Source organism: Curcuma longa, chromosome 3 (genome assembly GCF_044706935.1).
Source record: "Curcuma longa cultivar G26 ecotype Majalengka, Jawa Barat chromosome 3, ITB_CL_G26_1.1, whole genome shotgun sequence".
NCBI classification, from domain to species: Eukaryota; Viridiplantae; Streptophyta; class Magnoliopsida; order Zingiberales; family Zingiberaceae; genus Curcuma; species Curcuma longa.
In genome coordinates, this window is record NC_133863.1 from 4,603,149 (window position 1) to 4,625,641 (window position 22,493).

Sequence of the window (22,493 nt, forward strand, 5' to 3'; positions counted from 1 at the left end):
CTTTTATCTTTATTTCTTTTTCATCCCTGTTCTTGATTTCTCATGCCGTTGCGCGACAGATGCCGCCTTCGATCGCGTAGTCGGTGAATCCCGAATGATCGCCACCACTTCTTTCTGATTTATTCAAATTTGAGTCATTTTCCATGATCGAATCACTTGCGAGGTAAGAAACCCTCCGCGTCTTGTAAATTATCCAGCGGTTTCTCTCGATCGATTACTAATCGCTTAGCTCGCTTCGTCGTCTTTTTTTTTTTTCAGTATAGAGGTAGCATCTTGATTCCTAGAATGTCCGCCCTCAATGATGGAAGCTCGCCTTCTCAATCTCCGGTCACCATTGAGCAGGTTTTGATACAAATCTTGTAAACATCCATAAGATCTGTGTAATTAATCTGGGGTTAGAGTAGTTCGATTCCTCTGTTAAAATCTCAATTTTGTTCTGGTGATTTTGGTTCTGCAGCGTGCCTCGAGATGCTTCGATGATCTCCTCGAATCCATCATCGTGGATATGGCATCGGAATGCCATCGGATAGCGAGGCTGGGCCTCGACCGCAACCTGGAAGAGGAAGAGGAGGAGCTGCGGCTCTCCGCGCAAGCCCGGATGGAGAATCTTGGCGGCAGTAGTGAGTACAATAGCAAAAATGTGGTGGACATCTTCGGCCAGACTCATCCTGCCATCCCCAGCGAGACCTTCGGTTGCATGAACTGTGGTCGCCTCGTCACGGCCGGAAGGTTTGCCCCTCACCTAGAGAAGTGCATGGGCAAGGTGAGTTTTAATCTTGCCCTTTTCTTAAAAAGAAAAATCTTCGTTAAAGTATAATCTTGCGCCATAGGTATACAAATTCCTAACCCCGTGTTACTATACTTGGCTGGACTGATATATCTATGCGCTTGTAATGGTCTCGTGTACTGACGAACCTCTTCACTGTTGTGCGTGTGATGCCTCAGGGGCGTAAAGCTCGGACAAAGATCACTAGAAGCACTACAATTGCAAGAAATCGGCATGCTCGTGGCAGTCCAGTGACAGTTTTTGCTCCCTATTCCACTACTCCCAACAGTAACATAATTCCCGATGACACTCCAAGAACAGGTGGGGAGGAACTTGCAAACTACACATTTGAGGAGCCATGATACTTCTTCAAAGGTTTTGCGTTCATCTTTTTGATGTTTTATGTTGAAGCAGCATCGCCTAGTTTTCTTTCTTGAATTTCTTACACCAGCGGATTTTTTTCCTTTTAATAGACTGTGTTTCCCATCGATGTTGAAGAATCAATCAAGCTTTCATGACAGTTTCTTACAACAATTTTTTAGGTCCAAAGATAATTTGGCTCTTATATGTAGGCTTTAATCAAGAAATCCTGCTGAGTTCTGCAGTTAATTGGATATCATTGTGCTTTGTTCTGTTCTGGTAGACAACTAAATAAATTTCGTCCCCAAAACAGCAAAGAGTGTAGTTTACTTGGATGGAATGACTTTTCTCCATTAGGGTTTTTTATGCTCTAGTTAGAATTTGTTTAGGTTCCATCTGTGAAATGGCTAGTGTGCAATGCGAAGCATGATTCATAATTTACATATCAAAAAAGGAAAACTACAACTTGTTATATTGGCAAACTTCAATTCTGAGAAAAGAGCACGGTCTATTATGATGCACATGGTTTACCATGAAGAAAATTGTTTGATTTTACAACATTGAACATGCCTTTTAAATCGTTGTACCATTGAACTTTGTCATATCCAATCATTATTTTCTGACACTATTTTTTTTAGTAGCAAGGTAGTATTCATGTTGCTCATAAAAGACACTATATTCATAATTGAGCTCATAGTTATGAAGTAAAAGAGAAGAACAAATTTGAAACTTATGACATATTTTTGTCCTCTTTAGTAAATAGTTGCTAAAGAATGTGCCATGTGATTCCATGAAGCACTTTGTTCATAGTTCCTAATAATTCTCTCAAGATTTGACAAATGACTGTATTTCACTTTGGTTATCTGATCTTCTGAAGTCCCTGACAAATGTTTAATCTTGTCATATTTGAAGATAAAGAATTGTGACTTGTATTGTGGTATCACTGCTTTAAATTTGTGCTTAGCCCTTGATTTTGAGGCACTAAGCGTGGCTCACCTCTATAATTTGACCATAGTCTGAGTGAAACAGGAGGCATATTACATTTGGCACAAAGCAATGGGATTTAGATTTTACGATGTATGATGAGATAAGGAAAAGAAATCTTTTAGTTGCACAAATGATAGGATGATGTCTGTATGTTGCCTGCACTAGGTACTGCTTTTACAAGCTAGACCAGATCAGCTAGTTCAACTGGTTAACTTCGAAACCAGAGGCCAAAATGGTCTGATTTGATGAGTGGAAAAGATTCCATGAGATGTATATTATAGGTGTAATGTGCAATGGGATTAAATTTTAGGAGATAAATGATTAAACCGGGACAAATAACATTTCCATTGGACAAATGATAGGATGATGCTCTTATGATGCCTGTTAGGCAATATTCTATAACATACGACTGGACCGAGTGCTTACCCAAATATCAGAAGCCAAACTAGTCTGGTTGGCTCAATGAAAAAAAAAAGCCTTTTGAACCATATTTTGGGTTGATATAACTAGAAAACCCAAAACGGCAGAACCACCATTTCACCTCCTAGTTCACTTTTAGAAGCCTTAGCTCTATGAGCAAAAAAGGATCCATGTTGACTGGAACATGAAATGGGTGCAGTTTATAGTGACATGCTTCTTGGATTTGAGAACCCAAAAGGACCTTACATGATAAGAAAAAATTTCCAACCGAGAAAACAATAATGGAAAAAAATTTACATCCATTGTACTTCGCCCATGTTAATTCATGACACTTCTTTTGCAAATACCTCCTTCAATAGAAGAACAATCTAATTTTCAGATCCTATGATTTTGTTCATTCAATCTCAAGTTGTGCTCACATAACATGAGTAACTGCTCAACAGTAGCCCGCAAGCAATCTAATATTTCATAGAGAATAGCACCTTGGTATTGAAGTTGCACGAATCCGTTTATTGTAGTTTTACTGTGTTATCATGTTCATCTATGTGTTATGTTACTCTTTATGTTTCATCATACTAGATGTTTGAATTTGGTCCCGTTGCTTGGCATTACTGTTATGAGCACAAAACTGAAATTTTTTGTGTTTGTTTTATTGCAGTCTTCAAGTCTTTTATTAAAGATGGTTCATTCGTATTCATCAAGTTCATGAAGATGATGTGGTGCACATTATACAGAAATTGTTATATCTTTCAGTTGGTTGAAGTGAGAATTTCAGATTGGTGCTGAGTTCACAATATCCTGCAAAAGTTTTTTATGCTGAATCTGTGCAGCATGTGTTTTCACTCATCAAAGCTCAAGTTTGTGGTTACTAGCTACTTTAGAAGGCAACCGTGGATTTTAGCTGTTTGATTTTGCTTTCTTGAACCACAAATAGTTTACAATAAATACAAGCAGCATTTTGGCTCCTATATGTCAATTCTTTGACTAGTACCCTACTCAATTCATATCTGGACTAAGATTTATAATCCAAAGTTGATAAATACAAATGATTTATTAGTCTTATACCGTACAAATGTTTTGCGGTTCAACACAATTTTGGAAAGTATCGCATTCTTGCAATCTACTTTGGCTGTTCAGGATTCCCACAAATGTTATTGATTAGTGTTAAGAGAGCTTTGTTCCATGGAGATTAGAAGAGATTAGTCCAATATTTCTGCGAACATGAGTACTCACCTACTTAAAAACAGTTGGATAAATTTATTATTCTTATTTTATCCTTCGATATAAATTTAATTTTGATGGAAATTGAAATAGACATGCACAAACAGAACTCCTAAAACATTTTAAATTATAAATTGTTTGCAAGCTAACTCCAGAAGGAAAACAGTCGTACAAGCACCACAAAAGAACTAGAGATACCATGAGTAAACCAGGTATAGCGTACATCAGTAATGCCAATCTTGACAGATTCTTTTCAAATATATTCATTGCACATTTGAAAATACAACCAGAAGATAGGGAAATTACAGTAAAAAATACTAAATATTGAAGGATTCAATATGTTATAGATAGTTTTGTTAAGGCAAGTAGCCAGATGCTGGATTAGATCCTTAGTTGATATCAAGCGCCCCTGTGTTCGAGCGAGTTTGGATCTTCTTAGTTCTTGGTACTTTGGCTTCTTCCATTATTTCATCAACTCAGGAAATTATCAGCACGCATAGATATCATTGAATTGCTGCAAGAGCAGGTTAAAGTTCAAGATGCGGACTTCAAAAAGACTATTGTTTCACGCATCACATCTTTAAAGAAAAGCTGTTCAAAAAACATAGTGCGAAGTTAAATCCAAGCTCCAAATATGCTACTGTATGTAAGCATGAACAGAATACACAAGGTCTTATTGCTCGAGAACCAAAAAAGCATACAAAATATTGACAGAATAAGGTTGTTTTGATGAACTATGCCATCTCTATTGTTGATAATTGTCACCATAAAAATTGGCGTGGCTTGCTCTTCAATTCTGTAAATCATAAATCATACACAAGTGACAACCAAGGAAACTGGACGACATTTTAACTCATGCCACCATGAAAATGAATTAACCCATGAGCTTGTATCTTTTTTCTTGAACACCGGTGACACCCATCTGTATCTCAATTATTGTATGAAATGGTACCTACATGAGTAGAAAGAAACCTAGTCTTAAGATTTATGAATTGGCCTTATATGTCCTTTCCTGTTGCACTCATAGCAAGTGACATCAGTACCAAAACTTGAACTTTGATTATTACCTTGAGATGGCGTGAACGTCTTCTTAAAGTTCCTCTTGGTAAATCTTTTGGATTTCCCCATCATTTTCTTCACATAATGAGCCATCTCTTTTGATGTCAATTCTTCATCGCTATCTGAAGAGTCTTGCTCAGACTCTGATGACTCCTCCTTTTCTTTCTTCTTCTTCTTTTTCTCCTTATCTGCAATCAAAGCTACACCTTTCTCTTGTGTGCCCATATTAGCTTGTTCATGCAATTGTAGTTCACAAAATAATTCATCTAATTTAACAACAGATAAATCCCTTGACACTTTATACGCATCTACCATCGATGCCCATAAAGTAGTTCTCGGGAAGGCTTGTAATACGTACCTTAATATTCTCTATTTTCAAATTTTCCTCTTTTTTTTCAGCGAACCGAATGAATAGGTGGGGGCACTGAGAGCTCTTTTACTTTGGTAGCATAGGTGAAACTATCACCTTGACGTCCTTCCAAAGCGGCCTCATATCCTTTTGAAAGAGGATAAATTACAGAGGATTTTACTCAACAACAATAAGGTTTATAGGAGTGAGGCAACTAGTGGGGCATTTTTTATCTGCTGAAAATCAACCCTACCAGAGGGGGCATGATGTGGTGAATGAGAAGTTGTGAGTTCTCATGAGATTCAACCTTTGGTTGTTACATCAGAAATATCATGCTCTCACCGTCTACACTACACCCTAAAGGCAACTAAGAACTCTTTTATTAAAAAAATATTGATCTGCCACCTCAGCAACCTCCTAAAGCCGTCCCACGGGGTATGAAGAGGAAGGTAAATTCAGATATACAGATAGGAGGCGCATGATGAAATGAATGGTAGATCGTGAATTCCCGTGAGATTCACCTCACTAGCTGTTGCATCAAAAATATCATATGTCCACCATCTGCGCTATGCCTTGGGGAGCTACTGAGAGCTCTTTTATTTCTTCAGCAAAAAGTAAATCTGCCACTCCAACAACCCCACACGGTCAGCCTTACGACCATATGTGATAAGGTAGATTGAGAAACTGCGGTTGGCTACGACGGAAAAGGACATTGCCTCAACTACGTCGAGATTCGATCTTTACCCACTTCAGCAACTCAACTATGCCCCAGGGGCTGCTGAGAGCTCTTTTGTGATTCTATGGGTGGCAATGCAGGATCGTTCTTAGTTGGTCAAGTGATTTATTTGGTTGATTCTGTTAACGAATGAAATCTCAATCTACTAACTAACTATGAGGATGCATCCTTTCGTGGTCAAGTTCTTAAAGGGACTATGGCAGTGTATATCACCGAAGTAGATGATAACATGTTTGTGATACCCTTAGATGTTCTAGATTGCATGTGTGCTATATGATGTATTCAACGAGTATATTGTTTTGGCCAATAGACTTAGATAATCTTAAAAAAATTCATCCCAATAGGGATAGATCATTGTAATTGTTAGTCTTCAACAAGAAATTTCTAACTCACATTGACTACGCCTTTGTTCTAGATTTGCACACATTGCTTTAAAAAAAAGCCCTTGGGATAACAATGCATATGGCTAATTAAGGTGTTCGGACATTTGTTAGGAATTTTGGATTTAAGACTCAACTACAACGTACTACCGGAGAAATTTCTCTCCAATAAATAGCGGGTCAAAGAAAGCGAATTATTTGAATAGACCACAATAAATGCTTCTCAATTTATCCTTATGGTTCGTAGAAAATTTTCATACGATCAGATCGATCGTTCTTCAAATTAGTCAACATACATACACCAACTTAATAAAAAACAAAGGCCCACCATTAGAGATTATTTAATAAAATGCAACTGCAATAAAATATATATGAGCTAATTCATAAATTTTGGTTCGGGCTCTTAATATAATCAATCGTGTAAAGAAATACTTCACAATAAAATTCAACAAACGTTTCCATGAAATATTTAATAAAGTGGAATTTTTCAATTTCACAATCTTAAGAGCGTGTCCACATATTATAGAATTATAGTTAAGTATGCTTGATTATCAGATTATTTAGGTTATTTCATTTTGTCATAATTTTAATATATATATATATATATACAAATATAAATAAATAAAAATTCACGGGAAGAACTGGCTATTCATTTGAATTACGTACTGGTATTTTTTCCTGTCCTATAGTTTGTTAATTATTTGTACAGTGTAGGTGGCCAGTCTGTAGAGATGGGACCCAGTTGTTATGAAATTGTTATTTGGTAGGGTAGAGGTAGGGGTGTAACTACACCGAACAATAAGAGGATCAATTGGTTTTTTTTTTTAATTTGAGTTCTATTTCATTCAAATTTTAATTTTTAAATTTAAATTCAATTTATATATAATATATAAAATTAAATAATTAAGGAACGACTTGAATTCGATTAAAAATAACATATTTAAAAGTTAAAAAAACTTAATTTAATTTAATTTGTTAACCTATAAAATTAAATAATTGAACGACTTAAACTCAATTCAAAAATAACATATTTAAAAATTAAAAAAAACTTTTTTAGTTTAACTTGTTAACGTATAATATTTATAATTGATATAATATTCATATATATTCATGATTTACAAGTTCTTAATAAATATGAACTAAATCACTTATTAAATTCAAATTCAAATTCAGTTTGATAATATTTTTAAACTTGAAATCAGAGTCAAGCTTGATTTGTTAACTTCATCAAATGAATTCCAATGAACTGTTTTTTGAATGAGATCCGAATAAACTAGTTTAAACCCAACTAGGCAAAGGTAATCAGCCAAAAAAATTGTATATCTAGTGGGGGTCAAGAACAATATCAGACCAAGGCCAAGGCCATTATAAATATATAGTGTGAAGCACAGGCGAAGAGCTCATACTTGGACAGTTTGTACCCTGAACCAAAAGCCCCTAAATCAACAAGTACAAGAAAATTTCATGAGGAACGTACACAGAGCACACACTCTGACCGCTTAATTTATTAAGATTATGAATTATATATATATATATATATTAGCATGCAACGTAACGTTACTGAAGATCTATTGGGAATTTGGTGGCCTGCTGTTGGCGGAGGCAACCCTGGAGCCCCACTCGAGCAGCTCTTTGCTGGTGTCGTCCTTGTGCACGATGATCTCTATGAAGCACAGGCAGTCCTGCTTCTCCCCCATCGCCGCCGCGATCGCTTCCTTTAGCTCCTCCTCGTAACGCACCTGCATGCATTCGCAGAGCAGAGCTGCAGGTCAGTGTTATTGTCGACGTTACGTTGCTCATCTTAATTAATTAATTATATTTGCAGCTGTAGCAGCTAGCTAGCGAGTTCACCTTGGTGGTCCAACACTTGCCGTCGCCGTTGTGGATGGCGTCGACCAGGGCAGCATAGTCCCAGTTCTTGATGACATTGTACGGGCCGTCGTGGATCTCCACTTCGATCGTGTAGCCTCCGTTGTTGATCAGGAAGATGATGCTGTTCTGCCCGCACCTCAGCATCGTCGACACATCCTGCGCCGTCATCTGCAAGTTTCCATGTAAAATTAACTTGTGAATATTAATTAATTAGCAACCAGTTTCATGTACAGTCAATCCATTACTTCTAAAAAATTTCGACGACAAGCAGTCCGAGGGCTGAAATAAGATTATCTCTTTCTTTTGGGAAGTACCTGAAAGCTTCCGTCGCCGATGCAGGCGATGACACGCTTCGTCCCCTTGGCGGCCTGAGCGTAGCCCAGAGTTGCACCGACCGACCAACCGATGGATCCGTATTGCATCTGGAACTCGTACCTAGTCAAGAATTAATATATGTTTAGATTCTTATCAGAAACTGTGTGTAATTGGTAAGGAGTTGGATTGAGCATGAGTTTGATTAATTTAATCATACCCGCAGCCTTCCGGGAGCTTCATCTTTTGGCAGTTAAACCAGGAGTCGCCGGCTTCGGCGATGACGACGGTCTCGCCGGAGAGCATCTTTTGTATGTGCTGGAACAGCACGTTCACCCGCAGAGGCTCCTTTGGCGCGCACTGTAACGGTTTACCGTCCGCGACGAAGATACGTCGGTAGTTCTCGTAGGCGGTGGTGTTCTTCTTGAGCCGCTTGGCGAGCATCCGGAGGAAGTCCTTCATGAGCACGCAGCCGAAGGCAGGACCGTTGGCCACCACCACGCGCTCCGGTTGCACCACGATGGCCTTCTCCTTCTTGAGAAGCAGCGAGTAGCCCACGGAGGTCAAGTCGTTGAAGATTGGGCCGACGAGCATGTATGCGTCGGCGGATTCCACGATCTCGGCGCAGAAGGCCGTGCTGACGGGGCCCCAGTAGGTGCCGATGAACCGCTGGTGGTGCTCCGGCACCAGCCCCTTCGCCGACGGCATCACCGCGATTGGGTAGCCGCACGTGTCCGCCAGCTCCATGAAGGCGTTCCCGGCCTTCGCGACGCGGATATTGGGCCCGCCGATAATCACCGGTTTCACCGCCTTGTTCAGGAACTCCGCCGTCGCCTCCACCGCCGCCGCCAGACCCATCTGGTTGCTCAACCTGCCGTCCATAGAACAAAACATTACACGATGAACTTATGCCGAAGGCCCGAAGAGATGGTGGACAATGCTCTGCGTCTGTAATTAACAAGATGTTTACTTACTTGGGGGCGATAGAAAAGGGGACGGGCTCGCGGCTAAATGTGGGATGAGGAACAGCGGCGAGGTTGCAACTGATGCTGATATAGACGGGCTTGCTCTCCTTGAGCGCGGTGGAGATGGCGGTGTCGATGAGTTCGTGAGCGTCCTCGAGGTTGTTCACCACCGCCTGTAGTCCGATCGAACACATTGGAGTGGCCACAAGATTTCAATTTGATCAGCCTCGAGAAGAGCTAAAGATTCAATCTTTCAAAAAAAGAACAGGTAAAGATTCAGATTATTACCTGGTAGCAAGTGACGGTCTGAAAGCAGCGGAGTTCCTGCGAGAAGTCGGGGAGGCCGATGGTGTGGTGGAGAATGCGGTTGGTGCCGTAGTCGTTGGAATTGGGGCCTCCGACGATGCAGATTACTGGGAGGTTGTCGCTGTAGGCGCCCGCAATGGCGTTGATCGCGCTGAGGCCGCCTACGGTGAAAGTGACTACGCACGCTCCGACACCTCGGGCGCGAGCGTAGCCGTCGGCGGCGTACCCGGCGTTGAGCTCGTTGCAGCAGCCGACGAGGCGGAGGTCGGGTTCGGCGATGAGGTGGTCAAGGAGGGTGAGGTTGAAGTCTCCGGGGACGGAGAACACGTCGTGGACACCCACCTGCACGAGGCGACGCGCGAGGTGGCGGCCTAAATTGGCCTCCGGCTCCGCCAGCGGAACCGATGGCGCGATGTGATCGCAGTGCGCCGCCGGAGGGCTGCCCAACACGCTGTTCGCTGTCGGCTCCGCCGCCGCGTCGACAGACCCAATCTTAGTATCCATCGCCACAGATCGACTCAAGGACTGACTGAAAAATTCACAAAATTTTTGGCTTCAGAAAACTTTTTTGTTTTCGCCTTCGATTTGTGCTCTTCCTGCGGGACGAAGGGAGTATTTATAGCAGGATAAAAATCGTTTAATTTATTAATCAAAATAAATAATTATTTCTGGTCGGGCAAAAAAGTGAAAAACCAGAGGCGTCGTTCAATGCTAATCACGATGCGGCGCAGTCCTTGGGATCTTGCGGAATTTTTTTAATGTGGAATTCACGCCACTTTTTTTTTTAAAATTAAATAGAAATAATAATAATATTATTATTATTATTATGAAACATGATTTTGGTTTAATTGGTCTACATTGCTCCACTTTTTGAGCTTGCAAGCTAGCGAAACACCTCCCGGAGCATAGCGCGGAAGCATAGCTGAGTTGGTTACGATATAGCAGAGTCAGACAATATCCTCCTGCGTTATGATCAACTGTAATTTCTCAATTTACCTCTTCATATATTATCATGGAAGGTAACAAATTCCATAGAAACACAAATCTGCAAAAATTCAAACCGTTTAACAACTTTATGTGACAGAAACACATTTTCGATACCACAACAAACGCTATTTGTGACACGTTCTTTTAAATGCCAACTTTTTTCTGGACATTATTATTACACGAGGGTATTGATTCACGGCTGTGATCGTGAGCCGTCCAAGGCATCAATTGCCACGTGTAGGGCTCCATCCCCACTCGATCACTTCCTTCATGTGCCGGCATGAGTCTGATACAGATAGGAACTAAAATAATCGGCCTAAGCAGGCGTGGGCCATATCTGATAAAGGGCCGGCCCATTATCACTCCAGGGTATTAACTAGTGGCCGTAATCGAGAGCCGTCCAAGGCATCAATTGCCACGTGTAGGGCTCCATGCCCACTCGATCACTTCCTTGGGCCGGCCTAAATGGGCCTGAGCCTGGGTCATATCTGATAAAGGCCCGGCCCATTTTTTGTTCGGTTTTAAATGAGACTTCGATTTGTATAATTAAACGGTACTCTCGTGTCCCCTCCTCGTCTCGTCGCTTCCACTATCGCATCCGCTCCATCTCTTCCTCGCTCGTGTTGCCGTATCCTAATCTCCACCACCCAAACCTCTCTTCCCTCCATGGGCACTGGAGCCTCCAAGAACTCCGACTGCTCGCTCGGAGGCCGGGAGGGGCAGCTCTACGTCGCCCTCAAGATGGAGAACTTCAAGGTTCGAGGCGACCTCGTCCCGCACGTCTACGGCTCCGTCCCCATCACTGGCTCCTGGGACGCTGCCAAAGCAGTATTGTTTCTTACCTTAGCGTCCATTTTCTGTTCCATCTCCTCTTCTTCGATGGGTTTGTGACAGTTCCCGTTGTTCGACGATTATATTTTCCACAGCTCTCGATGGCGCGGGAATCGGCCTCGATGTGGGAACTCAGCTTCGTCGTGCCTCCTGATCACGGTATGATTTTGTTTCTTGAACCTCGATTATCCAACGCAAGATTGTAGCGGACTGGCTGTTGGTGTTTTGTAGAGACGCTAGATTTCAAGTTCTTGTTGAAGCCCAAGAACAACACGGGGCCGTGCGTGGTGGAGGAGGGGCAGAGCCGGCTTCTCACGGGAGGGGCGTTGGAGGAGGGGGATTCGAGGCCGGCACTTTTCAAGATTGGCGATGATGAGGTGCTCGAGTTTAGGGTGTTCATCAAGGTCGACATTTTGTCCCCGTTTGATCTTGCCGCAAGCTGGAGAGCTTATCAGGAAAATATCGAACCATCGAGAGTTCGAGGGATTCCGGATGTCAGTATCAATGTGGCGCCTGAGAGGGGTGTGGAGGTACTTTTGAAAGTAACGGCGTTTTTATCGCTTATCTACTGCTAGCTTAGATATATGTGGATCTTCATTACCTTTCGTCCTTTTATTACCTCAGGTCATAATGATTTGATATGTGTGACTGTTGCATTATTGTATAACGTAATATAACCTTAAATAACAATTCTGTTATCTATCAGTTTAGATAATGCTGCTTTTTTGGAGGAATTAAAGGGTGTTAATACTAGTTTATGGAGGTCTTACAGAATGCTAATGTTGGTTTGTGAAGCATTCAGAATGGTCTGCCTTTGACAACTGCGTGTAACAATTTTCATATAGATTTCTCCAGACTTTGGCTTTTGGTAGTGTTTTACATTTGAAATAGCCTGGATACTAATTTTTCATATGTTGTATATCAATACTCTAGTGTGATACTTAGTGCTTACAGATGGTAAAAAGCAACTGCAAATTCAATAATTGGAAGTTTATAGATTTCTGCTTGAATTTACTCATTTTAGATGTAATAATTTATGGTGATATATTTTATGTACTAGGTATCTCCTCTCTCAAGTTTCATATTGATATTCTCATCCTTGTCTCTCTTGATTGCTACCAATTAGCATTTTTTGTATGCTTGCTGCAATTTCACACTCATCCATTCTTCCTATCAGAATGGTTCAACGCCCACTTTGGAGCTTGATTTAGAACATTATGTTGTTCCAGCACCCTCTTCCATTGTTGATGCTGTTTATGCAGCTAACTTGACAGAGACACCAAGATCATTATCTAATAGGTATTTCTCCAAATATGATGCCTCAACTGGTGATTCATATGGCTCAAATAAAGCTGGTGACTACTCTAACCATCATGAGGTACGGACTTGCAACCCTTTTGTAGTTCTGAGAATGAGATATCCTTTCATTAGGAACATAAAGACATTTTCTGGCCTGAATATATATATGTTCACGCCATTGCTTGCACTGCCTTTCTTGTAAAGGCAGGAGTGAAATGTTTTTTAAGTGATGCTCAAATCCTGTTCAGTTTCAGTTATTTAGATACCAGTTTATTACAGAATTTATCAATTTGTTTTCCCTTGACTTCAATCTTTTCCTTATGTTTGATCTTTCTAAATTTTGTTTTATTTCTGTCTGCTTGATGATATGTTTGTTATTCTGATATAGTTAACCTTATTTCCAGTGACTACTACTAATTTGATCGATAAACTCACATTCCTTCTATTATTTTCTTTTATTTTTTTCTCAGGACATGGATACTTTTATCTCAGATCCTCCTGAACTTCTTCCAGTTCCTGGTATGGTAGAGTCTAAGTCAGTTGGCACATTCTCACCAGTGCCAAAGCAAGATGGTCAGAAAGGACTCTTTGTCGATAGGGGTGTTGGCTCTCCTAGACTTGTTAAATCAGCTAGCGGAGGCACATTGACATTTGATCTCAAATTGGACAGTGAAACAAAGGTTTATTCAAGCAGAAAGAATTCTTTTGTTTATTGGTGAAAATCAATGTTGGCATTCTGCATTTGTGATTAATTTCTTTCAATATTAGTTGATCTATTGGTTTCTCTAGTTAGTGTGCTCATTGCAAATACCAATCACGTACTTTTCTGCTGCAAAATATTGTTTTGTTTTCAACAAATTTGCTTGTACTTCAAGATGTGAGTTTTGGTAATGGTAAACCAAATTGCTGAACTGGGTACCTAAATACATAAGCTTGTTTCACTTCCATGTGGACATGACCAAATTCAAAGTTGGATTGTAATAAAGTACATTTAAATAGTAGAAAGTCACATAGATGGCTTGTTTTATTGGATTTCTTTGGCTATGCCATCTGACAGACAGTTTCTATTGGGGGTGGGTAGAGGCTGGACCAATTTTTGAAAAAAAAGGAAAAATATCTGATAAGGGCATTGGCGTTTTGGTGTCACTCAATTCAGAGTTGGATTACTATATGGTACACCTTCAAGTTGTAGAAAAATACATATTAGATAGGTTATTATTTTTTTTTATGGATTTCTAGAAGTATGACATCTGACAGTGCTTACATATGACATACTCATATCAGTTTTTGTCTCTAGTTGAGAAGCTCTTATTATTATCCATCTATTGATTCTTCTTATTTTTCATTGGTTACTAGAAGGGAATGCCAGCAGCTGCTGGAGCAGTTGCAGCTGCAGCTATAGCTGATCAGATGCTTGGATCAGAGGAGGATAGTAGGTTGGCCATTGTCCTGGTAACAGAATGATACATTTCTTTGGATTTTTTCTGCTTCTTTGTTCTACATTATTGTCTTGTGATCTTGTAGGTTGGTTTGCCAGCCCGTGGAAAGACCTTCACAGCAGCCAAGCTTACTAGGTATTTAAGATGGTTAGGCCATGAAACAAAACATTTTAATGTTGGGAAGGTAAAGATTCAATTTTCTTGGTTTTTCCTTTATGAAATGATCAAATTGGTTAAACTGAAGTTTTGTTACCTGATTTCATCCAGTAAACATTAACCTGCTTTTCTTTTGCATGTGCATTGACTAACAGTATCGCCGTCTTAAGCTTGGGACAAATCAGGTATAGTAATGAGTTGTTGTTTTTTCTTTTATGATAAGTGTTGATTGAGCCATTTAGCCGACCCCCCTAGTGGGATAAGGCTTGGTTGTTGTTGTTGTTGTTGATTGACTCATTTATTGCATAGACTAAAAGCACATGTAGGGTTTTATTTTACATACATTGAAATAGAATTTATAAACATCTTATTTTGATGTTTAAATCCATTATCTTTCTCACATACATAGATTGCAATGTTCTTCCATATTTCTGCATTCGTCAAATACTCAATTTTCTTCTTCTTTTTTTCAATGCTTAGTAAATCAAATTTCATTATGCAGTCAGCTGATTTTTTTCGTGGGGACAATCCAGAAGGTATGGAAGCACGCAATGAGGTTAGGAATAAGCATTACATTACAGTTGCTGTTTGTTTGCTTTTGACTATGAGTCACACAAGTGCTAAATCTATGTCAGTTTGTCTCATTCGGGTTTCTTTCATAGGTTCCAGCTACATTTGGGGATGCCTATCAATAAATATCTTATGTCTATACATAGTTTTCAGTTGTATTTCTAGTTTTCTACTTCTATCGTATGGTTTTCCTTCTAAAACATATTTTAGAAAGTATTTTGCTCAGCATTTTTCTGGACAAAAATTATTTGGAGCGCACTCTTATTATACTCATCTTCAATATTTAGGTTGCAGCTTTGGCTATGGATGATATGATAGCGTGGATGCAGGAAGGAGGTCAGGTAAAATTCTAATCATTGTTGTGATAAAAGAGGCAATGCCATAATTCATTCTCTTTCTGGTGCTTCATAGGTTGGTATTTTTGATGCCACAAATAGCAGCAGAAAACGTAGGAATATGCTCATGAAAATGGCTGCAGGAAAATGCAAGGTACTTACAATTACCAGATTCAGTTGCATATTTGGCATTTTTTCTTAAATATGCCTACTTTTAAAATGAAGAATCAATTTAGTTGTTTAATATCCAACTTAAGTTATTTCTGATTCACTGGATTTCAGAAAGTAACTGTTATGAGAGTGAAAGGGGAGCCTTGGCACAACGGTAAAGTTGTTGCCGTGTGACCTGGAGGTCATGAGTTCAAGTCTCGGAAACAACCTCTTGTAAAGCAGGGTAAGGATACGTACAATAGACTCTTCCTCGGGACCCCACATTGGTGGGAGCTTCATTCACCAGACTGTCCTTTTAACTGTCATGAGAGTGCATTTGTAACTATCATGATGATGTGGCCCCTCATTTGATTGATCACATGCACTCTTGAAATGGAAAAATGTAAATTTTGTTCCTAACTTCCCTTACTGTTTCACATTGACTTGTTAATTGCCTCAAACTGTCTGTTCTTTTTGTTCCTTTTTTACTGGATGCTTATCTGACTTTGTAGATCATATTTCTGGAAACAATATGCAATGATAAGCGCATAATAGAAAGCAATATACGGTTGAAAATTCAACAAAGTCCTGATTATGCAGAAGAGTAAGTAGTATGTTTTGTAACTTTACGTAACCTTATGTCCATAAGCCATGATGAGAATCACAGTGATTATCCTACAGAACAGACTTCGAAGCTGGAATGAGAGATTTTAAAGAACGCTTAGACAATTATGAAAAGGTTTTAAACAGAACTCAATTGTTCTACGTGCATATATTATCATGTGTACATTCAGTTGCTCATGAAAAATATATGTTCCTTTCTAGGTATATGAGCCAGTGGAAGAGGGTTCTTATATCAAAATGATTGACATGGCCAATGGACAAGGAGGGCAGATACAAGTAAGTTCATTTCTTCTTTATCTTAATAGTTGGATGCAGAATTATTTCCCTTACCTGAGCTTCTTTAAGGGATTCCAGAAGACACATCACATCAATGTCTGATAGGCTTTGACGCATATGCATGCCCTCTTATCTATGCTTGGAAAGTTGAATTGAGCAGATCTTTGAGTAGCAAGGTGCCATGGCAATTGGCACTTGCCATTTCATGGTCATGCATGTAAAGGCTCCAAGGCTCATGCTGGTTCATGTATTAGTTGCTCATACCATAAAGATAAACTGAAGTGCCCTCCACCAATTACGTTGCATATGAGGATGTTATGGCTTTTCTGAAGTATCACATTCCATTTGTTACAACTTTCACTGAGAGCACAAAAACACAAAGTAATATATGCTCCTTCCAAAGATTTTTACCATCAACCACTATATGCATAATTGGCTGACCCAGATCAAGATCCACAAACAACTATTGAGATTTACCAAGAAAGTCAAAATCTTAGTCAATCTGCTTAGAGATGAGAATTTACTCATTATCTTACCAGGCCTAACCACTAGCCATATTAATAATAACACATCCATCTGAGCTTATGAACCTATTTATTTGCTTATTGGCCTACAATCCATGTGCATCTATGCTAGGGATTTGCACAATTGTGGCAGTTCTTCTCCATTAAGTTTGGTGTCATAGAAGAATTAAGATGAGAAATATAGCAAAATTTGAAATTTAAAACTTGGGAGAGAGCGTTGAGCAGTTAAAGGGGAAGCAGGCTGAGAGGAATGTTGTTTGTAGGATGAGCAGAATTGAAGGTTGGTTGTAGGTTTGTACTGCTTGGTGTGAGTTATACACACCTCATGAAAGAATTATGCATTCTAGCCACATGGACATCAGAAAATGGGTAGTTTGTGTGATGGTTCCTTGTCAACTGGTGAATATTGGTTATATTAACCCTACATGTTAGGCATTTGAAACCCTTACCTCAAGGCACTTGAACTCTATTGTTGCTGTCTTAATGCCTCGGTTACATTTAACAAGTTCCAGAATCTGCTTCTTGCTACCTAACAAATTATTACTTTAGACCTTTGTAATGACATTGATATTTGGTGAATAGTGCACTTGTTAGCATTTTGTCATGTCTCTGCTAATTGCTAACTTTATGCATGCTGAATGTGCTTCCTCAGTATTAATTATCAATGTTTTCTTTTTTGCACTTTCTAAAGGTTTGTTTAAGTTTTTGATGATTTCTTCCCTTACCCATGACTTCACTGTTCTATTCAGGTTAACAACATCAGCGGTTATCTACCTGGAAGAATAGTCTTCTTCTTGGTACACATTTCAAAGACAATCTTCTAGAACTTTTAAATTTTCTGCTCCCTTATGTTATATTCTAGTCTGCAGTTTTACTAAAATGCATCCATAGAAAAAACAAAGTTTTCTACTCTTTCATCCTACATGAAGCCCTTTGATATGTTTGCAATGATTACATTTTCTAACTTTGAGTTGATGAAACTGTTTATTAATGGCTATCTAACTTAAAATTAGTAGAAAAACATTGATTTCTGTAAATTTGGAAAATGTTCATCACTGAATTGTTTATTGTCCTGGTTATGAGATTGGAGGCACATTCTTCTCTCATCCATCAGAGGAATCGATGATTGTTGAGAGATATTGGCAATTTATCTGATAAATGGAGGATCATATGTGTTATTAGAAAGAAACTATTGTTTCTCGTAACAATTGGTTAGATATACGAGAAATAGATTCTTTGGCAAAAACATTTGGTATTCATGCTATTTGGATTGACATTGCAGGTAAACACTCATCTAACACCCCGTCCTATTCTGCTCACTCGGCACGGTGAAAGTCGAAACAATGTTAGAGGAAGAATTGGAGGTGATGCAGTTTTGAGGTTAGATATCTTCATCTTTGCAAGATACATTGTAATTATTCGTCTTAAGTTGACATAGTCTTAAAGTGTCTTTCGTTTTATGAACCCATACATCTTAGATAATTGTCTTCTTTAAAGTGGCTTCATCTTAAGTTGACTTAATCTCAAAATGTCCTTTTCTGGTGAAAGATGGAGTTGTTTGTATCTCATTATTTATGTACAAGGAAATAACAATAGTTTAATTCACATAATTATATCATCATAGCCTTGATAGGAACCATTGCATTAAAAATTTATCCAACTTTTTGCAATGCCTAAGGTCATTTTGTAGTTTGTCAAATGTCCAACTATCAAGACTGCCCAACCATGCATCTAGTCTTTTCTCAATTCACTAGGGAAAATTTGTCAGATGAGCTGTAGTGTCAGCCTGCACGATTCAGGATAATTGCTTCACATTCTTTCTATACTTGATCTCTTAGAAATTAACTCCAATTATCCATGTGCATAAGAGTTTGACATCTTTCAATTTGGGGGCAGCGAAGCTGGGGAACTTTATGCAAAGAAACTTGCAAACTTTGTCGAGAAGAGACTGAAATCTGAGAAGACAGCCTCTGTAAGAACTCATTTTCTTTTGCATTATTAATAAACATTCATGTTTCTTCTATCATTCTTGTCTAATATTTTAAGTCCTGTAAAACACTTCAGGTTGTTTTCTAGTTAGCTTCTGTATTACGAGTAATAGAATTTACCACAATTATATATATCAGTAAAGTTGATTTAGGTGAAATAAATTCTGCTTGCATAGGCCTATTTACTAAAATTATTCAACGTTGTAGCACAGTTAGGACTAAAATTGTTAAAAATTTTAAAGCTGTCTAAGTTTTTTTTTTTACAGTTTATTATATTTCTAAAAAATAGTTGGGGAATTTTAAAAAGTTGTTTAGGTTTTTAAATTAAAGTCAATTAAAATTTTTATTGGAATAAATTAATTCATTATTTTACAAAGAATACATCTATCTATAAAGAAGGGCTAGGATCCCATGTACGGAGAAAATTTCAGTTAATAAAAAAAAATCCTTTTTGATTTTGTGTCACAAAGATTTTTTTTTTTGTATGAAATACTTATTACCGTTTGCTTATCAATTCATGATGTTTTCTAAGTGATCAGAGAGTTCAATTTTAGTTTGCGTCAATTGATATTAGAGTTGACACTTGGTAGTTCATGTTTCATACTGGTTTACCCCTCTTGTTCTCCAACATCCTTAAGCTTCACTGCCACTCTCATCCACGACTCATCCCCTCTTTCGATAGTTGAAAGGAATTTCCATACGTAGAAAATAAAATAAAATAAAAAACAATGAGATAATTATGAAGATCGAAAAAGAAGAAAAAAAGAAGTGGAAAAGAAATTATTAAAAGGAAAAGGTAAAAATAGTGGAAAAGAGATGAAGCTTAAAAAAATATATACTATCATACTTCATCTATGTTGCATGGATCACTGAGCAACACCTTATGCTTTAGTTCTGAGATTTATTATCATGTCAGCATTTCTTTCTAGGATCTTGTCAATATGTATTTGTATTGTGTATTATAGTTTTTCACACTAGCTAGTTAAATGATTCATCACATCACTTAGCTTGTAACTTGTATTCGTATTGGGGCTACTGTAGTTTTATTTCTCATACCAGTTTTACTTTTCATTGATTATCTCAGATATGGACTAGCACACTCCAAAGAACCATTTTAACTGCAAGTCAGATTGTTGGTTTTCCAAAGGTATGGTCTATTGGCACTTAGATTTCAATTTTGATAATATAATGTGTACTCTTTCATTTTTGATCAGTTGAATTTTGTCATTTTAATGCCATGATTAATACTGATAGATTCAATGGCGTGCTCTTGAAGAGATAAATGCTGGAGTATGTGATGGAATGACTTACGAAGAAATAAAGAAAAACATGCCTGAGGAATATGAGTATGCAAAAAATGCTATGTATTAGTTTATTCGTTTTAGATAAGTTGCTTCGATAGGGATGGTTTTGGTGTTGATTTGAGAAGTTCTTGCTCTATCTCATGTCTAAGAAACTAATACATCTCTTGGCAAATCTTCTCTCAGAATAGTCCTGCACAAGCCAAGTATTTTAACATGGGAAATTAAGTATATTTTTATTGTTTACTTTAATGGAAAGGACTAGGTTTTACCTTCTTTTGTCTGGATGAAGCAATATATAAGTTTCCTTGAAGGGGAAAGAAGTCAAAAAATTAGTGAGAGGTTGGCTAACTGCCTGGAGTTTATTCCCAGAAAGTCTAATATATGATCTTCCATGAGTTTAGGCATCTTTGCTTGCATTCTATGATAAACTCAGAGAGTGATGTTTTCACGAGGATGCTGTGAGTTGCATAAATTGACTCTCACCTTGTATTCCTTTTGCTCTTTGTTGGAAGACTCTCAACTCTTATTTATTGATGCTGATGAACCACGACTCCTTTCTTTAATGCTTATAGGAGCTAGGTGACGGGAAAAAGTTCTTTAATTGAGATCAGAAAGTAGAGTCAAATCTCAGTAACTACAATTTAATTCGAGATAGCAATATTTCTTCTTTGAGATACTCATGTTACTTCATAGAATGGAATTTCTTGGTGTAGTTGTATGCTTTAAAATGAATTTTTCACAATATTTTCTCTGAATGCTTTCAGAGACAATTTCTTTGCACTTTCTAGAATACCAGTTGAGTCACTGATTACTTCTTTTGGTTATTTTGCCATTTCATGCATTTGATCTTAATTTCATCTTAGATCACGTAAGAAGGACAAGCTTAGATATCGATACCCTCGCGGAGAATCATACTTGGATGTCATCCAAAGGTCTTTTCAAATGATTTGATTCAATTGATTATATTTGTGCTTCCAGTTAGACTTCAATTTACAAATGCCTCGTGGCTACTCAATATGTTTATACTTTCAGGTTAGAGCCTGTAATTATTGAGCTCGAACGGCAGCGTGCTCCTGTTGTCGTCATTTCTCACCAGGTACTGTCTGAATGCTTACTTTTATGAATTTTTAACTCTGAGAAATACATAACAATTTGTCCTAGTCTTATAGGCAGTGTTGAGAGCATTGTATGCATATTTTGCTGACAGGCCTTTGAACGAAATTCCTCTCATTGAGGTTAGTCAGTACAATGTTTCAGCACAATAGATGCAGTATTATTCTAGTATTGATAGAACAATTCATAAATCTTAAGACTAGGTTTCTTTCTACTCATGTAGGTACCATTTCATACAATAATTGAGATACAGATGGGTGTCACCGGTGTTCAAGAAAAAAGATACAAGCTCATGGGTTAATTCATTTTCATGGTGGCATGAGTTAAAATGTCGTCCAGTTTCCTTGGTTGTCACTTGTATAATGATTTACAGAATTGAAGAGCAAGCCACGCCAATTTTTATGGTGACAATTATCAACAATAGAGATGGCATAGTTCATCAAAACAACCTTATTCTGTCAATATTTTGTATGTTTTTTTGGTTCTCGAGCAATAAGACCTTGTGTATTCTGTTCATGCTTACATACAGTAGCATTCTTGGAGCACTATGTTTTTTGAACAGCTTTTCTTTAAAGATGTGATGCGTGAAACAATAGTCTTTTTGAAGTCCGCATCTTGAACTTTAACCTGCTCTTGCAGCAATTCAATGATATCTATGCGTGCTGATAATTTCCTGAGTTGATGAAATAATGGAAGAAGCCAAAATTTACAGAAAACTAAGAAGATCCAAACTCGCTCGAACACAGGGGCGCTTGATATCAACTAAGGATCTAATCCAGCATCTGGCTACTTGCCTTAACAAAACTATCTATAACATATTGAATCCTTCAATATTTAGTATTTTTTACTGTAATTTCCCTATCTTCTGGTTGTATTTTCAAATGTGCAATGAATATATTTGAAAAGAATCTGTCAAGATTGGCATTACTGATGTACGTTATACCTGGTTTACTCATGGTATCTCTAGTTCTTTTGTGGTGCTTGTACGACTGAACTCCTAAAACATTTTAAATTATAAATTGTTTGCAAGCTAACTCCAGAAGGAAAACAGTCGTACAAGCACCACAAAAGAACTAGAGATACCATGAGTAAACCAGGTATAGCGTACATCAGTAATGCCAATCTTGACAGATTCTTTTCAAATATATTCATTGCACATTTGAA

General features: G+C 38.2%; 3 protein-coding genes across 3 annotated transcripts; 2 read left to right on the forward strand and 1 right to left on the reverse strand.

Annotated features, from left to right (window-relative positions):
• Positions 1–59: 59 nt before the first annotated feature.
• Positions 60–3,538, forward strand: LOC141825517 (SAGA-associated factor 11-like). Its single transcript, XM_074712899.1, has 5 exons — positions 60–163; positions 259–342; positions 458–763; positions 946–1,141; positions 3,192–3,538. Exons 2-4 carry the CDS (start codon positions 286–288, stop codon positions 1,126–1,128), a joined length of 546 nt encoding a protein of 181 aa, XP_074569000.1. The 5' UTR covers positions 60–163; positions 259–285; the 3' UTR covers positions 1,129–1,141; positions 3,192–3,538.
• Positions 3,539–7,846: 4,308 nt separating this feature from the next.
• Positions 7,847–10,237, reverse strand: LOC141824074 (pyruvate decarboxylase 1-like). Its single transcript, XM_074711307.1, has 6 exons — positions 9,716–10,237; positions 9,437–9,600; positions 8,683–9,333; positions 8,465–8,585; positions 8,130–8,318; positions 7,847–8,017 (listed from the first exon to the last, which is right to left on the reverse strand). Exons 1-6 carry the CDS (start codon positions 10,235–10,237, stop codon positions 7,847–7,849), a joined length of 1,818 nt encoding a protein of 605 aa, XP_074567408.1.
• A 1,149-nt stretch (positions 10,238–11,386) lies between these two features.
• Positions 11,387–21,905, forward strand: LOC141823922 (6-phosphofructo-2-kinase/fructose-2,6-bisphosphatase-like). The gene is made up of 23 exons (XM_074711125.1): positions 11,387–11,548; positions 11,647–11,710; positions 11,783–12,081; positions 12,729–12,929; positions 13,321–13,530; positions 14,207–14,302; positions 14,375–14,473; positions 14,601–14,630; positions 14,948–15,001; positions 15,303–15,356; positions 15,427–15,504; positions 16,013–16,104; positions 16,182–16,239; positions 16,326–16,400; positions 17,674–17,721; positions 18,207–18,304; positions 18,821–18,896; positions 19,997–20,059; positions 20,167–20,258; positions 21,080–21,148; positions 21,249–21,312; positions 21,386–21,451; positions 21,553–21,905. The coding sequence occupies exons 1-23, from the start codon at positions 11,387–11,389 to the stop codon at positions 21,628–21,630; spliced, it is 2,226 nt and encodes a 741-aa protein (XP_074567226.1). The 3' UTR covers positions 21,631–21,905.
• The last annotated feature ends 588 nt before the right edge of the window (positions 21,906–22,493 follow it).

Coding starts and splice junctions, on each gene's coding strand:
- LOC141824074 (XM_074711307.1), bottom strand. CDS start 10,237: ATGGATACTAAGATTGGGTCTGTCGACGCGGCGGCGGAGCCGACAGCG. Junction 9,601..9,715: donor AGACCGTCACTTGCTACCAG/GTAATAATCTGA, acceptor ATCGGACTACAG/GCGGTGGTGAACAACCTCGA. Junction 8,586..8,682: donor AAGCTCCCGGAAGGCTGCGG/GTATGATTAAAT, acceptor ATTCTTGACTAG/GTACGAGTTCCAGATGCAAT.
- LOC141825517 (XM_074712899.1), top strand. CDS start 286: ATGTCCGCCCTCAATGATGGAAGCTCGCCTTCTCAATCTCCGGTCACC. Junction 343..457: donor CTCCGGTCACCATTGAGCAG/GTTTTGATACAA, acceptor TTGGTTCTGCAG/CGTGCCTCGAGATGCTTCGA. Junction 764..945: donor TAGAGAAGTGCATGGGCAAG/GTGAGTTTTAAT, acceptor GTGATGCCTCAG/GGGCGTAAAGCTCGGACAAA.
- LOC141823922 (XM_074711125.1), top strand. CDS start 11,387: ATGGGCACTGGAGCCTCCAAGAACTCCGACTGCTCGCTCGGAGGCCGG. Junction 15,357..15,426: donor GGATGCAGGAAGGAGGTCAG/GTAAAATTCTAA, acceptor GGTGCTTCATAG/GTTGGTATTTTTGATGCCAC. Junction 18,897..19,996: donor AATCTGAGAAGACAGCCTCT/GTAAGAACTCAT, acceptor TGATTATCTCAG/ATATGGACTAGCACACTCCA.